The 13,047-nt window shown below is 45.6% G+C and overlaps 1 protein-coding gene across 1 annotated transcript in view; it reads right to left on the bottom strand.

Moving 5' to 3' along the window:
• flt3 (fms related receptor tyrosine kinase 3) overlaps positions 1 to 13,047 on the bottom strand; it is a 40,617-nt gene that overhangs the window by 15,920 nt on the left and 11,650 nt on the right. The window contains exons 6-13 of the mRNA XM_064331828.1: positions 5,900 to 6,027; positions 4,565 to 4,701; positions 3,311 to 3,443; positions 2,791 to 2,965; positions 2,546 to 2,643; positions 2,333 to 2,438; positions 1,783 to 1,973; positions 574 to 668 (exon numbers count right to left, since the gene is read on the bottom strand). Coding sequence (XP_064187898.1) covers positions 574 to 668; positions 1,783 to 1,973; positions 2,333 to 2,438; positions 2,546 to 2,643; positions 2,791 to 2,965; positions 3,311 to 3,443; positions 4,565 to 4,701; positions 5,900 to 6,027 — 1,063 coding nt within the window. The remainder of the gene's footprint in view (positions 1 to 573; positions 669 to 1,782; positions 1,974 to 2,332; positions 2,439 to 2,545; positions 2,644 to 2,790; positions 2,966 to 3,310; positions 3,444 to 4,564; positions 4,702 to 5,899; positions 6,028 to 13,047) is intronic.

Raw genomic sequence — 13,047 nt, forward strand, 5'->3', positions numbered from 1 at the left:
GAGCAAAATAGTAAATTTGTGACAAGGTTTGAAAGAATCCCATTGACATTTTACATTGTGTTACTTGTTAATCGTACTACTCTACCTCTGCCTCTGCAATTGCCCCTCGGGGACAAATAAAGTGATTTGAATTGAATTTAATTGATTCACTTTCAAATCCCAGAATAATATGTTGCTTCCTGTGCAGTTCTCATTGACACAAATCAATGCTGTCTTTCATACATCTACTGAACCATCTTTGACATAACTATAGTAGTCCGGAAGGGCAAGACAAATGAACAAATTAGAGAACATAAAAACAAATCATAAAATGAATGAACAACTCGGAAAACACCTGTGACCTCATTTATAAAATGTTCATATGCATGGATATGACCCTAAATTCAGTAGACTTTATCTTATGTGGAAATCTATGCACAAAACTCGAAACTGACATGAAAACATTCTTATGCGCAGCTTATGCAATAACGCTTATGTGTGAAGTACACACTTGTGAGAGTGTGTCTGTACTAACTGAATACATTTCAGAATGTGTCAGGAAAGAAAGAGGCAGGTGACGGACAGATGACCCACCTTCCTTCTGAAGGAGATGATCAATGCAGTGGTGAGCAGTAACAGGGAAATGCTCAACAAGCCCGTCAGCAACAGAAGACTAGTAGAGGAATAGTCTGGAAGAAACAACATGATTTTACACAATTATTTTCTCCCCTTTTAATAAGAGGCCTTGAATAAGGCCTTTAATAAGATCCATTTTTAAAATTCAAATGAATTTGTTATAAATTTGCATAGTAAGAAAGTACAGAAACATTAATATAGATGTTTCTGTACTTGATGTTCAGTGTATGTCTGTGTGTGTATATACGCACACACCACACACACACACACGCACACACGCACACTCACACACTGACAGAAAACAAGATGTTTTGCCCACAGAACTGTTGCTCTCTGGATGTCTTCTTATTCACACAATTTCCAGTAAACTCTAAAGAGTAGTAGAGTATTAGTAGATGATTCAGGACAACTATGCCGAAGACAGAGTTTCTAAGCGCCACCATTGTCGCTCTGGTCGTCCATTTACCAAGCACCCCCACAGTCTTATCTGCAGCTACACACCCCACGCATGACACACTGGACAATAGTGTCTATCTGGGCATACATGAAAACATTCTTTGACCACTAAAAATTTGTAATACGTCATAGCAACAAGATAAAGCCAACAACAGCCAAAGATATGCCAGTACAGCTGTGAAAAACACTGCTCACTGAACACTGAAATAAACAAGAGGAATTTTTCTAAAATCATACCATGTCATTCTATTGTCAATATCTGTGACTAAATATGGAATAAATATACAACCTTAGCATTGGTTTTACGCGTAGAGATGTCCCTTTCGAGACTGAGTGGTCATATATTGTTTTGGACAATTCGTTTCGTATAATGTCTAATTTTATTTTTGGAATAGCGTTTTATAGCTCAGTGTAACCAAAAGTTTTTTCTCATTAACGCTGCATTACGCATTCAGTCTGTGGTAGCAGTAAAAGACACTGCACCTGGCGGAACTTTATCGATGACTTTCGTCATTTCTTGGAAAATATTATTATTCTTGAGAACTTCCGTGCCTTCATTACCACAGCTGTCGTGCCTATTAACTGTGGCCGGAATTTCAATGAGCACTTCAGATGAAATCACTCTGGTCCCCAATATATAGAAATGCTCTCTCTCTCTTTCCCTCTCCCTCCCTCTCCCTCCCTTTCTCTCTCTGTCTGTCTGTCTCTCACTTTTCAGCAGTGATGTTTCCTGGCTGCAATGCTCGCCGGCAGAGTTGTGAACACAGCACTTCAGTTTGGTTTGGTGCTCCAAATGGTCCAGGAGAAAGTAACTGGACACTTCCTTCTGGCACAGGCCTTTAGCCTCTGACACATGGAATGGGTGATCTTCCTCACCTCGCCAAGAGGAGGCATCCAGGCAGCTGCAGGCAAACACATACACACACACAGCCAGAACTCAGTAATTAAAACAGCTATCTCTGTTCCACTGACATATGTGGATCAAACACTTGTTACAATGTTCTTCACACCTCTCACAGCTCAAAACACCTATTGCACCATTTCATATACCTTTCACTCTCTTTAACACACCTGTCACTGTTGTACACACCTATCATTTATGCACACCCCCCACTCTATTTCAATCTGGTTCTCTGTCACTCTTGCTTTCATACCTGTCAGTTTCTGATTCCTATTACTGTCACACTATTGAATCTCTCATACCTACACTGCAGGCTCTAAGGCTACACTGCAGAATAGAAACTCCAGAATACAGACATACTTGGCAGAGAGTGGACAGGTCTTCCAAGTGATATTCAGTGGCATGGTGCTGTTGGTGCTACAGCTGAACCTGTCTGCCTCCTGAATAAGTCTCACACTGGGTGTGTCTGTAGAGAAAACACAGGTTAGCCATTCTCACGCAGGTACAGCGTGCTCTCACACACAACTATTGCACACCTCTTCCAAAATACATTCACACCAGAAGCACACTCACCTGTGACACAGAGGGACATGTTCCTAGTTATGCATGCCTTGCTGTTCTCTGCGTGAAACTGATACAGGCCTGGAGCAGGATCACACAGCTCAAAAGTACTGAGGATGAAAACCACATTTCAACCACAATCCTGAAATCCATGCTTCCAAACTGAACCACATACAAGCGATGTGAACTGAACCACTGTGTGAAAGATATGTGTGGGTACTTCTGTGTGTGTTTGAGAGAAAGTAGACAGAGCTCACCTGTTCCCCCAGAATGTGACGCGGTCTGGGCATGGCACCGTCCCATTTGGAGTAAGCCAGTGACAGCGTGGTTTTGGATGGGCAGAAAGCACAGCTCGGAAGCAGAATTTGGCTCTGTCCTGCGCCAATACATGGTTCACTTCATTCAGCTCCAGCAAGTTTATAAATCCTCCTTCTGCAGTGAAACAGGATAGGCAAAATTTCCTCCAGATCGTAATGAACTACTGGTCAATAAATTAGGGAGGTCCAATACCCCGAAAATCACCCTCTTCACTGATTGTGAACAACAAAAGGCTTTTATGAAAATGTTGCACACCTGAGATCTGTGCCATAAAGGAGGATTTTGACACATCAATTATCCAGTTTTACAGCTGTCAGAACATTTAATGCCTAGTAGATGAAGTGATGAAGTTAGCGTATTTTTAGTTTGAGCGTAAAGGGGCAGAGACTGAATGCAGAACATGAAAAGGCAGAGGTTGAATGTTTGAGTTAAGGGTGCAGTTTGCATGTGTGGACATACCACGAACTTGGACATTGATGGACTTCGTTCTGTTGTCATGGGACTTGCAGGTATACGTGCCACTGTGTTCCTCATTCACAGAATCAATGAACAAATAGGTGAGTGATTGAGAGCCCATGTCATCATGCAACACCTGGGGGACAATCAGAAATATGGGCCAGACTGTCAGACAAATGAGAGAAAGAGACTTTTTTTCTATTTGATGCTCCTTTATTGAACCATGAAAATTTGTTATTTTCAGGAGAAATGAAAAGCATGATGCTTCCATGAGTGATTAGCGACATTAGTGAGAGAATTGGACAGGAAGAGAGAGAGGACAAAACTGAGACAACTGAAAACTTGCTCACAGAGTTTAAAAAAAACTTCTGAGATTTTTAAAACTGAATTGTGTGTATCCCAACAGCAGCAATCACAGTTGTATTTTCTTCAGGAAATTCTAGTGTTTTACCGTCAGATACATTTATGCATGTTTTTGCAGTGGATGTCGACTGGCCAGTTTTTAACAAGATGAATGGCTTCAACTTAGAGGTTATGGGTTTCTACACACTTTATGAAAATTGCCAAACTTTATGTTGGGTATGATCAACCTCAAATGAGATATGTGTATAAATGACGGGGACACTGTGCTTTCGGATGAGACGTTAAACCGAGGTCCTGACTCACTGTGGTCATTAAAGGTCCCATGACACTTATTGCAAAGAGTAGGGGGTTATACTATAAAAGCAGACAAACAGCAATGTTCAAAGTTTAACCAGATTGTGAAACTTTGAACATTGCTGTTTGTCTGCTTTTATAGTATGTTAAGTTGAAATTTTGTTGTGTCTGTAATCGACTGCTGCTTTCTTGGCCAGGTCTCTCTTGAAAAAGAGAATCTCAATGAGACTAACCTGGTTAAATAAAGGTTAAATAAATAAAAATAAAAGTTCCCCGGTGTCCTGGCTAAAATCTCAGATCAGGCTCTCACAAAAACTTGCCACCTAATCATCCCCTGATTTAATTGGCTAAGAAAAAAATAATGTTCTCTCCCTCCAGTGGAGCTGCTCAGTGGCCAACAGTAGAGGATTGTTGTACTGGGCAGCTCCCAGGTGTAAATGTGTATGAGTGTGAAGCAGGGCGTTGCTGCAAAAGAGCATCTGTGCTCAGCGAACCTACCCTGGGTAAATAAAGGTTAAATTAAAAAGGTTTGGAAATGAACAGGTCTGCTTTATTTGCCCTGTAACATCTGTTTGTATGAGAGAGAGTGAAAAAGACTACCTGGAGTCCATTTTTCTCAGGTAGCCAGCGTAACCCAGGGGTTGAGGGTTCCTTATCACTGCAGCGTAACAGTAGAGGCTGACCTGGGGTCAGTGTAACCAGAGAAACCTCCTCATTTGAGTCTGGAAGCCACAGATCTGAAACATACAGGACACTCAAAATGAAATTCAAACTCAGATGTGCTTTAATTACATAACTGCTAAGTGTACAGAACTGCTGGGCATAAGCTTGGAGTACCCAGGCAGCAAGTCTCCACTTTCGCTATTTAAAATAAGCCCTCCACCCATGTTAGCCAGCACACCCAGTGACAACCCTCCAGACCCTATACCATCTCTGACACTACACATTTAGCTCTGACACAGGTTTTAGCAGTATGCACCTCAACACAGACCTTATACCTACTCTTAACATTACAGTGCATCCCCCAGAAAAGTAGTGGTGAGCTGTGGTAATTACATGGTATAGCCTACACCTGACCAGGTAAAAACATGACTACATGATGCCAATTTTGTTAGACAGTGCCACTGTGCCTGTTTCCCCCTTCCAGGAAGATCAGAGTCTAAGGTTGCATAGATTTTTCTGATTTTTCTCAGGGGTTTTAATACCTGAGGGAAACCATTCATTATGCACCTCACCCAATATTGGCTCCAGCAGTATATAGTTCACCCAAACACAAACCCTGTACCGACTCTCGCAGTATAGTGCTGTGAAAAAGTATTTGCCCCCTTCCTAATTTCCTCTATTATTGCATATATGTCTTACTGAATGGTTTCAAATCTTTATCATATTAGACAAAGGCAACCTGAGTAAACACAAAACATATTTTATAAAGTATTATTTTATTTATTTAAGGAAATATATCAAACACCCATATCACCCATCTGAAAAAGTAATTGCCCCCTTAAATTTAATAACTGGTTGCACCAACTTTAGCAGCAATAACTGCAACCAAATACATATAATTTGATATCAATCTTTCACATTGCTTTGGTGGAATTTTAGCCTACTCTTCTTTGTGGAACTGCTTTAATTCAGAAAAATTGGTAGGGTTTCAAGCATGAACTGTTTCAGGTCCTGCCACAGAATCTCTATTGGGTTCAAGTCAGCTCTTTGATTAGGCAACTCCATAACTTTAATTTTGTTTTTTGTCAGCCATTCAGAAGTGGACTTGCTTTTGTGTTTTGGATTATTTTCTTGCTGCATAAATCAATTATGCTTCAGCTTCAGCTCACGGACAGATGACCAGACATTCTCCATAATAATTTTTTGTGGTACCGAGCAGAATGTACCAGCTCTGACATTATACAGCTCATATACAGGCCCCACATTGGTTACCATAATTGTACAGCATGGAACACTCTTTGCCCAGGCTGTTTTCAGCACAGCACACAGTCTTCTTGTTGTAGAGCTTGAAGCTTGACACAATGCTCACAGCTGTGTTCCCCAGGCTCGATGAGGGCAAGCTGTACACGGGAAAGAGACCACATGCTGTTCAGACACTGATGTCACCTGAAACAGTGACACCAGTGTTTTTTACAATATTATTTGCAAGGCTTTTAAATCCATACTTTTCTTTGGTAAAAAAAAAAAAAAAAAAAAAAAAATTCTGCCTTGTCTTTAAATAGTATGAACATATAATAAAAATGGAGAAGTGCTCATTGCGAGCAATCAATACAATTCACAGAACAGAAAGAAGATTAACAGCACAAATAAGAAGCCATATTTGCATACATAGATACATACATATAAACAACAACTTGCAATGTTATAATGCATATAAAAAAATAAGTAAGCATAAAAAAGAGAGCAATATAGCACATTATCAGAATGTTCCCAATAAGACAAGCATAGTAATGGAGAAAGTGCAAGGCTATAAAAAGGGAGAAAAGCCTGATCAACCACTTAAACCCAAGACCTTGGCCTGTAAGGAATAAATCTGATTTGAGCTGACAGGATGGATTCTTCATAATAACACCATTTCCGGATTTAGTCAAGGGAACAGCCATGGGTGCTTGCTTTGCCCCCAAATTATATTTTTGGGGCTGTGGGAAGAAAGGCTAATTCTGAATTTGATTAAGCCCTTTCTTTATAAATATGCCAGGTAAATTGATGCCACCAATACTATTTTAAGGGCAGGTCTTTGGAATTGCCCAGACAGAATGTTGTTCATTAGATTAGCGGGATGGAAACTATGCTGCATCGGTGACTAGAAAGAGGATTTTGTGAAGAAGTCTGTACAGACGAAGGAAAGATTTAAGCAATGAGACTTTTTTTGTTAAGAATATCAGACCCCCCCAAGACGAACCAAGTGTATTTCATTGCACAATATATGCATTTAAGTCATAATAATAGACAAACACATTCTGCCTAATGACACACAATCAATTACACATTTCATGTCTTTACTGAACCCATAGTGTACGCATTCACAGTTCAGGCTGGAAAAGATATGTGAACCTTGTATCTAGTACCTGGTAGAACCTCTTTAGCAGAAATAACCTCCACCAAAGGTTTTCTATAGCTGCCGATCAGACTTTCACAAAGGTAAGGAGGAATTTTAGATCATCCTGTAATAGGGGGCATGTGCAAAAGGCTCAGAGTATGGACAGTGAAGACCGAACCTGTTGCTAGGCAACGCCCTTTTGTTTACAGCTCGCGCTTGCCGCGGTTAAATTTTGTGCAAAGTTAATCAGTTTAACGGTCATTTCTAGCGAGTTAAGTTTCCTTTGTGTGCGTCAATAAACGGCAGTAAGTACATCTTTCTCTATCGTCAAGGATATTTAGTTTAGATTATTAGTTAATCCATTGTCTGATAGTAATTTGTATAGCAGAATGTTTAAGTTTTAGTAGCAGTATTCCTTAATATTTACCACATATTGGCGATTTATGCTAGGTACATTAGAGTGTCATTCCTCGCGACAGTGCATCTATATATGGTAGAATATTCCGTTGTGTTTAGTAAGCTACGTGATTAGCACCGTTTATTTCCTTTTAATGTACAGCTGATAATAAGTGTAGAAGTAGGCTAACTGTATTTCTTTTTCCTTATTTAGAACCACACATACACACATGCACACCCACCTGGTTTAAACCTAAGAGGAGAACAGAGATTGCCTGTGCCTGTGTATTTGCATTCCATTTATAATAAATTCCCAAAAGAATTTCCTGCCTCCGTGTCCTGACCAGACACCCCATATTGTTGACAAACTCCTAACCACCAAGATCTTCCTTACAATTTATGGTCCTTCGAGCCGGATAGAGTCACCAATATGGCAGCCAGTAGTGAGGGAACCAGTCTCCCTGCTTCACCATCTATGCGTCCTGTGCGCGCAGTTCAGCGACCAAGATATTTGGAAGATTATTTAGTGCAGTATACAGACCAACGGAATGTAGAGCAGATACACAGGCACGAAGAGGAGGGAGAACAGCCTAGTCCTGCTAGGAGCACATCCTCCATGCCACCGGCGTGGAGTGCGCATGAAGCCATCGTGCAGCAAGCTATGAAGACAGCACGGCAACAGAGTGAGACGGCCAAGAGGCAGACAAAGCTTTTGGAGTTTGTCCTGCAGCGCCATTCCCCTCGGTCCTCAGCTCAGTCATCAAGGAGGTCGTCACGGCATCAGACACCAGCTCGCCCACATCACCCAGAAAGAGTAGGTGAGCAGCATCCCCCTGCCAGTGCCCCTCACCATTCCCGAGCTGATGATCAATCAAGCGTAGCTGCAGAACTGGCTCATCAGCTAGAAGATTTAACTATCCACCACCAACAGTGGCCATTGCCTCCACCTCTCAGCCGAGACATTCATCCCCCTCAACACGTGCTTGATCCACGCCATAGCCTTCAGGCTATCAAGCAAGAGAACGAACATGACCCAGCTTCCCATCCTCAGACACAGTATCTGCCTCCACCCAGGCATCCGCCCGCGCATCATCTTGAGCATCAGTCAGCACATCAACCTCCTTATGTGCCCTACCCCTCCTACCCAGGGAACCCGGTCATGCCAACACCTTATCCCCCCATGATGTACGTGCAAGCAGCCCCCAATATAGAAGGCCCCACGTTTCCAGACTTCATGAAAGAAGATAGAGCCCAGTATGTGGAGCTTCGCCTTTCCCTCAGCACCCTCCTGCACCCCACGCAATCTGAGCATTACAAGTATGCCATCCTGCTGAAGCATGTGAAAGTACCTCAAGCCCATCGCCTTGTGCTAGCTCATGCAGAGTCTAGTACGCCCTACTCTGAAGCTCTGAAGGCACTAGATGAGCGTTACGGACGCCCATATCAGTTCGCATTGAAGGAGATAGAGGACATGGAACGCTTACCCCCCATCCGAGACGATAGGGCTTTTGACGAGTTCGCCACCAGAGTGCAGTCACTAGTAGGGATGTTGAAGTCGCTTAAAGGAGAAGGTCGTGAGGAACTCCACTGCGGCTCAAACGTGAAGCGCCTCCTCAGTAGACTCCCCAAGCACCAGCAAGAGAGGTTCCGTCGACAACAGTACAGGAAGGATCCTGATCAGTTGAAGCTGTCACTCATTGACTTCTCGGATTGGCTGAAAGCTGAAGTCAGATGCCTGGACATTGAGCCCTCCCTTCAAGCCCACAGCGAGAAGGACAAGAAAGACTCCAAGTACAAGTCCAAGGTGAAGGTCACTACGGTAATGCATGGGACAGACAGCTCCAAAAATCCACAGTCAGATGTAACCTCCAAAGCAGCTCCTCCCATCCAGACCCGAGGTAAGGCTAAGATATACTGTCCTTACTGCAACTCTGAACACTATCTCAGCCAATGCGAGAGCTTCGCTAAGCTAACCAAAGGGGAGATGGTGGACTGGATCAAAACCAAGAGAAGGTGCTGGAGATGCGGTCGTTCTCACCTAGCCTCCGTCTGTGACCTGAAGAAGCCGTGTCGACTTTGTAAGTCTAAACACCTCTCCATTCTGCACGAGGTCAACCAGAGAAGTGAGAACGAGCCCACCAACACAGCGGCCATCACATCAACAGCAGAGACTCACTACCTAGATCAGCCAAATGGATATAGCCAAGTGCTGCTGAAGAGTCAACCTGTACTACCAGGACAGAGTGTTCAACACATATGCAGTGCTGGACGATGGTTCGGAGAGAACTATCCTGCTCTCATCTGCAGCACGCCGCCTGGGAATACGGGGTCAGGCAGAAGATCTGACTCTTCGTACCATCCGCCAGGATATCAAGACACTGCCAGGCTCACGTGTCTCCTTCGCCATCGCGTCTGTAACACAGCCCAGAAAGAGGTTCCGCATCCAAGGTGCTTTCACAGGTGACCACCTAGGCCTGTCTCAGTACACTTACCCGGTTTCCCAGCTCCAGAAGAAGTATCGTCACCTGATAGGCTTGCCGATTCCACCCATTGATGGAGCTCAGCCAACCCTCCTGATCGGATCTGATCAAGCCAGTCTAATCGTTCCGATTGAGCCAGTGCACCTGGGGCCCCCTGGTGGCCCTGCAGCAGTCAAGACTAATCTCGGTTGGACACTCCAGGGTCCAGCTAAGTACCTTAAGCAACAGCTTCCGCCCGCACAGTGCTTGTTCACGGCAATTTCCTCTCCTGCTGCTGAGCTGTTTCGTCAAGTTGAACGACTGTGGCAGTTGGACACGCTGCCTTTCAAGAGTGAGAGGTTAGTGACCAGATCCAGACAGGACAAATACGCAGTGGACCTGTTAGAGGCCGAGACCACCCGTGTAGAGGTCGACGGAGTGCATCGTTATGCTACTCCCCTCCTGCGAGTCCAAACCATGCCTAAGCTGCAAGTTCCAAAGGAAGTTGTGATGAAAAACCTGCGGAACACAGAGAAGAGGTTAGCTCAAGACTCACAGCGTGCATCTACTTACCAGGAGGAGATCAAGAAACTAGAGGTCGCTGGGTATGCCACGAAGATTGACAACCATGAAGCTGACATATCCGAAGAATCGTGGTTCCTGCCACACCACATAGTCAGCCATAATGGCAAAGACCGGATTGTGTTCAACTGCAGCTACCAGATAGGCGGACAGAGTCTAAACAACTACCTACTCCCTGGCCCGACCTTAGGACCCTCACTCCTTGGAGTCCTCCTACGCTTCAGGGAACATCGAGTCGCGATGAGTGGAGACATCAAAGGGATGTTTCATCAGGTTCGCCTGTTGGACAAAGACAAGCCCTTGCTGAGGTTCCTTTGGAGGGACCTGAAGACCGACAAGCCACCTTCAGTATACCAGTGGGAAGTCCTGCCATTCGGAACTACGTGCAGCCCTTGTTGTGCGATCTTTGCTCTCTAGAAACACGTCACCGAGTCCAGCCAACCAGGAGATGTACGTCACAGTGTGGAACAGTGCTTTTACGTCGATAACTGTCTGCAGAGTCTACCTACTGAAGACGAAGCAAGGAGCCTTGTGACAAAGCTGAGAGCCCTCCTAATCAGTGGTGGCTTTGAGATCCGCCAGTGGGCCAGTAACCAGCCAGAAGTGATCCGCCACTTGCCCCCGTGCTAGCTCGCTCGCGAGTGGCACCAAAAAAACAGCAGTCAATGCCCCGTTTGGAACTTTGTGCTGCCCTGACTGGAGCTCAGCTCGCTCAGGTGAACCAGAGAGAGCTCACCCTTCAGTTGAGAGAGACGGTGCTGTGGTCTGACTCCACCACTGTGCTAACCTGGATACAGTCTGAGTCCTGCAGATATAAGGTGTTTGTGGGGACCCGTGTATCCGAGATCCAAGAACTGACCGACCACCGGTCATGGAGGTATGTGGACACGCAGAATAATCCCGCAGATACCATCACCAGAGGGATGACTCTGTCTGACCTCGCCAAGCCGAACCAGTTCAATCATGGTCCAGCCTTCCTTCAGCAGCCACATGACAGCTGGCCAACCCCGCCGTCTTTCGAGGAGGTTCCAGACGAGACAGAGATGAAGAAGTCTTCGTTCTGTGGCCTCACATCGACTATCTCCGCTCCAGAGATCCCGCCTGTCGATGAATATTCCACCTTCGAAGACCTCCTTGAGGCGACTAGTAGGTCACTGCACGGAGCGGACTCCCAGCCAAGCACCCTCAGTGCTGAAGACTACGCAGAAGCCGAACTCCGAATCCTACAGAGAGCGCAAAGCGATAGCTTTCCAGAAGAGATCAAGTGCCTACAGACAGGGAAAGCTGTTCCATCCGGCAGTCGGCTCATAACACTTGCCGCAGAGTACGACATTTCCAAGGGCCTCGTCCGCGTAGGCGGTAGGTTACGCCGTTCTTCCAGCCTGGAAGACGACGTTGTGCACCCAATCGTGCTAGAACCGAAACACCCTGTCACCAGGCTCATCACACGGCAGTATGATGACAAGCTGCTCCATCCCGGAGCCGAGAGAGTCTTTGCGGAACTCCGACGCAAGTTTTGGATCCTTCGGGGCCGCGAAGCCGTGCGTCGCCATCAGAGATCCTGCCCGGAGTGCCAGAAATGGAGAGCGAATCCAATCATACCAAAGATGGCAGATTTGCCCCCCTGCCGTCTCCGCCTCATGAAGCCCCCATTCTATTCTACGGGAGTGGATTGCTTCGGACCATTCCAGATTAAGCGAGGTCGGGTTACGGAAAAGAGATGGGGAATTGTGTTTAAGTGCATGACAACGAGATGTGTCCACCTGGATGTGCTGCATAGCATGGACACTGACTCATTCCTCATGTCGCTCAGAAGGTTCGTGGCTCGACGAGGAACCCCCTTTGAGCTTCTCTCCGACCAGGGAACCAACTTCCGGGGATGGGAGTCCGAGCTTCGAGTAAGTTTCCAGGTTATGAGTGAAGAGTTAAAGACCCAGCTGGCTAAGCGCCAGATCCGCTTCCAGTTCAACCCTCCAAATGCGCCACACTTCGGTGGGACTTGGGAGCGGGAAGTCAGGTCCATCAAGACCGCGCTATATGTGACCATGGGAGCACAGACGGTGACCGAAGAAGTTTTGCGGACGGTCCTCATTGAGGTAGAGGGAATTTTAAATTCCAAGCCGCTAGGTTATGTTTCGACGGACGTAGCCGACGTGGACCCAGTAACCCCCAACTACCTCCTCATAGGGCGGCCCGACTCCTCGCTCCCTCAAGTGGTTTATCCGGAGTCCGAGATCCTCAGTCGGAGGAGATGGCGGCACAGTCAAGTACTTGCGGACCAGTTCTGGACCCACTTCCTGCAGCACTACTTACCCTCCTTGCAGTCAAGGCAGAAATGGGTGAAAGAGACGAGAAATCTTACCATTGGCACAGTGGTGATGGTGATCGATCAGCGGTTACCTCGAGCACTGTGGCCCGTGGGAAGGGTCAAGAAGACTATCATGAGCGCAGACGGGAAGGTGAGAACTGCTGAGGTTCAAGTGGACGACAGGACCTACACAAGACCGGTGGCCAAACTCATTGAGCTACCAGCTATCCCAGAGGATACTCCGACAATGTCCCCAGCGGACACTGAGCCTTCAAGGAGCTGATTCGCACAGAGA

The sequence above is a fragment of the Anguilla rostrata genome, chromosome 4 (genome assembly GCF_018555375.3).
Source record: "Anguilla rostrata isolate EN2019 chromosome 4, ASM1855537v3, whole genome shotgun sequence".
NCBI classification, from domain to species: Eukaryota; Metazoa; Chordata; class Actinopteri; order Anguilliformes; family Anguillidae; genus Anguilla; species Anguilla rostrata.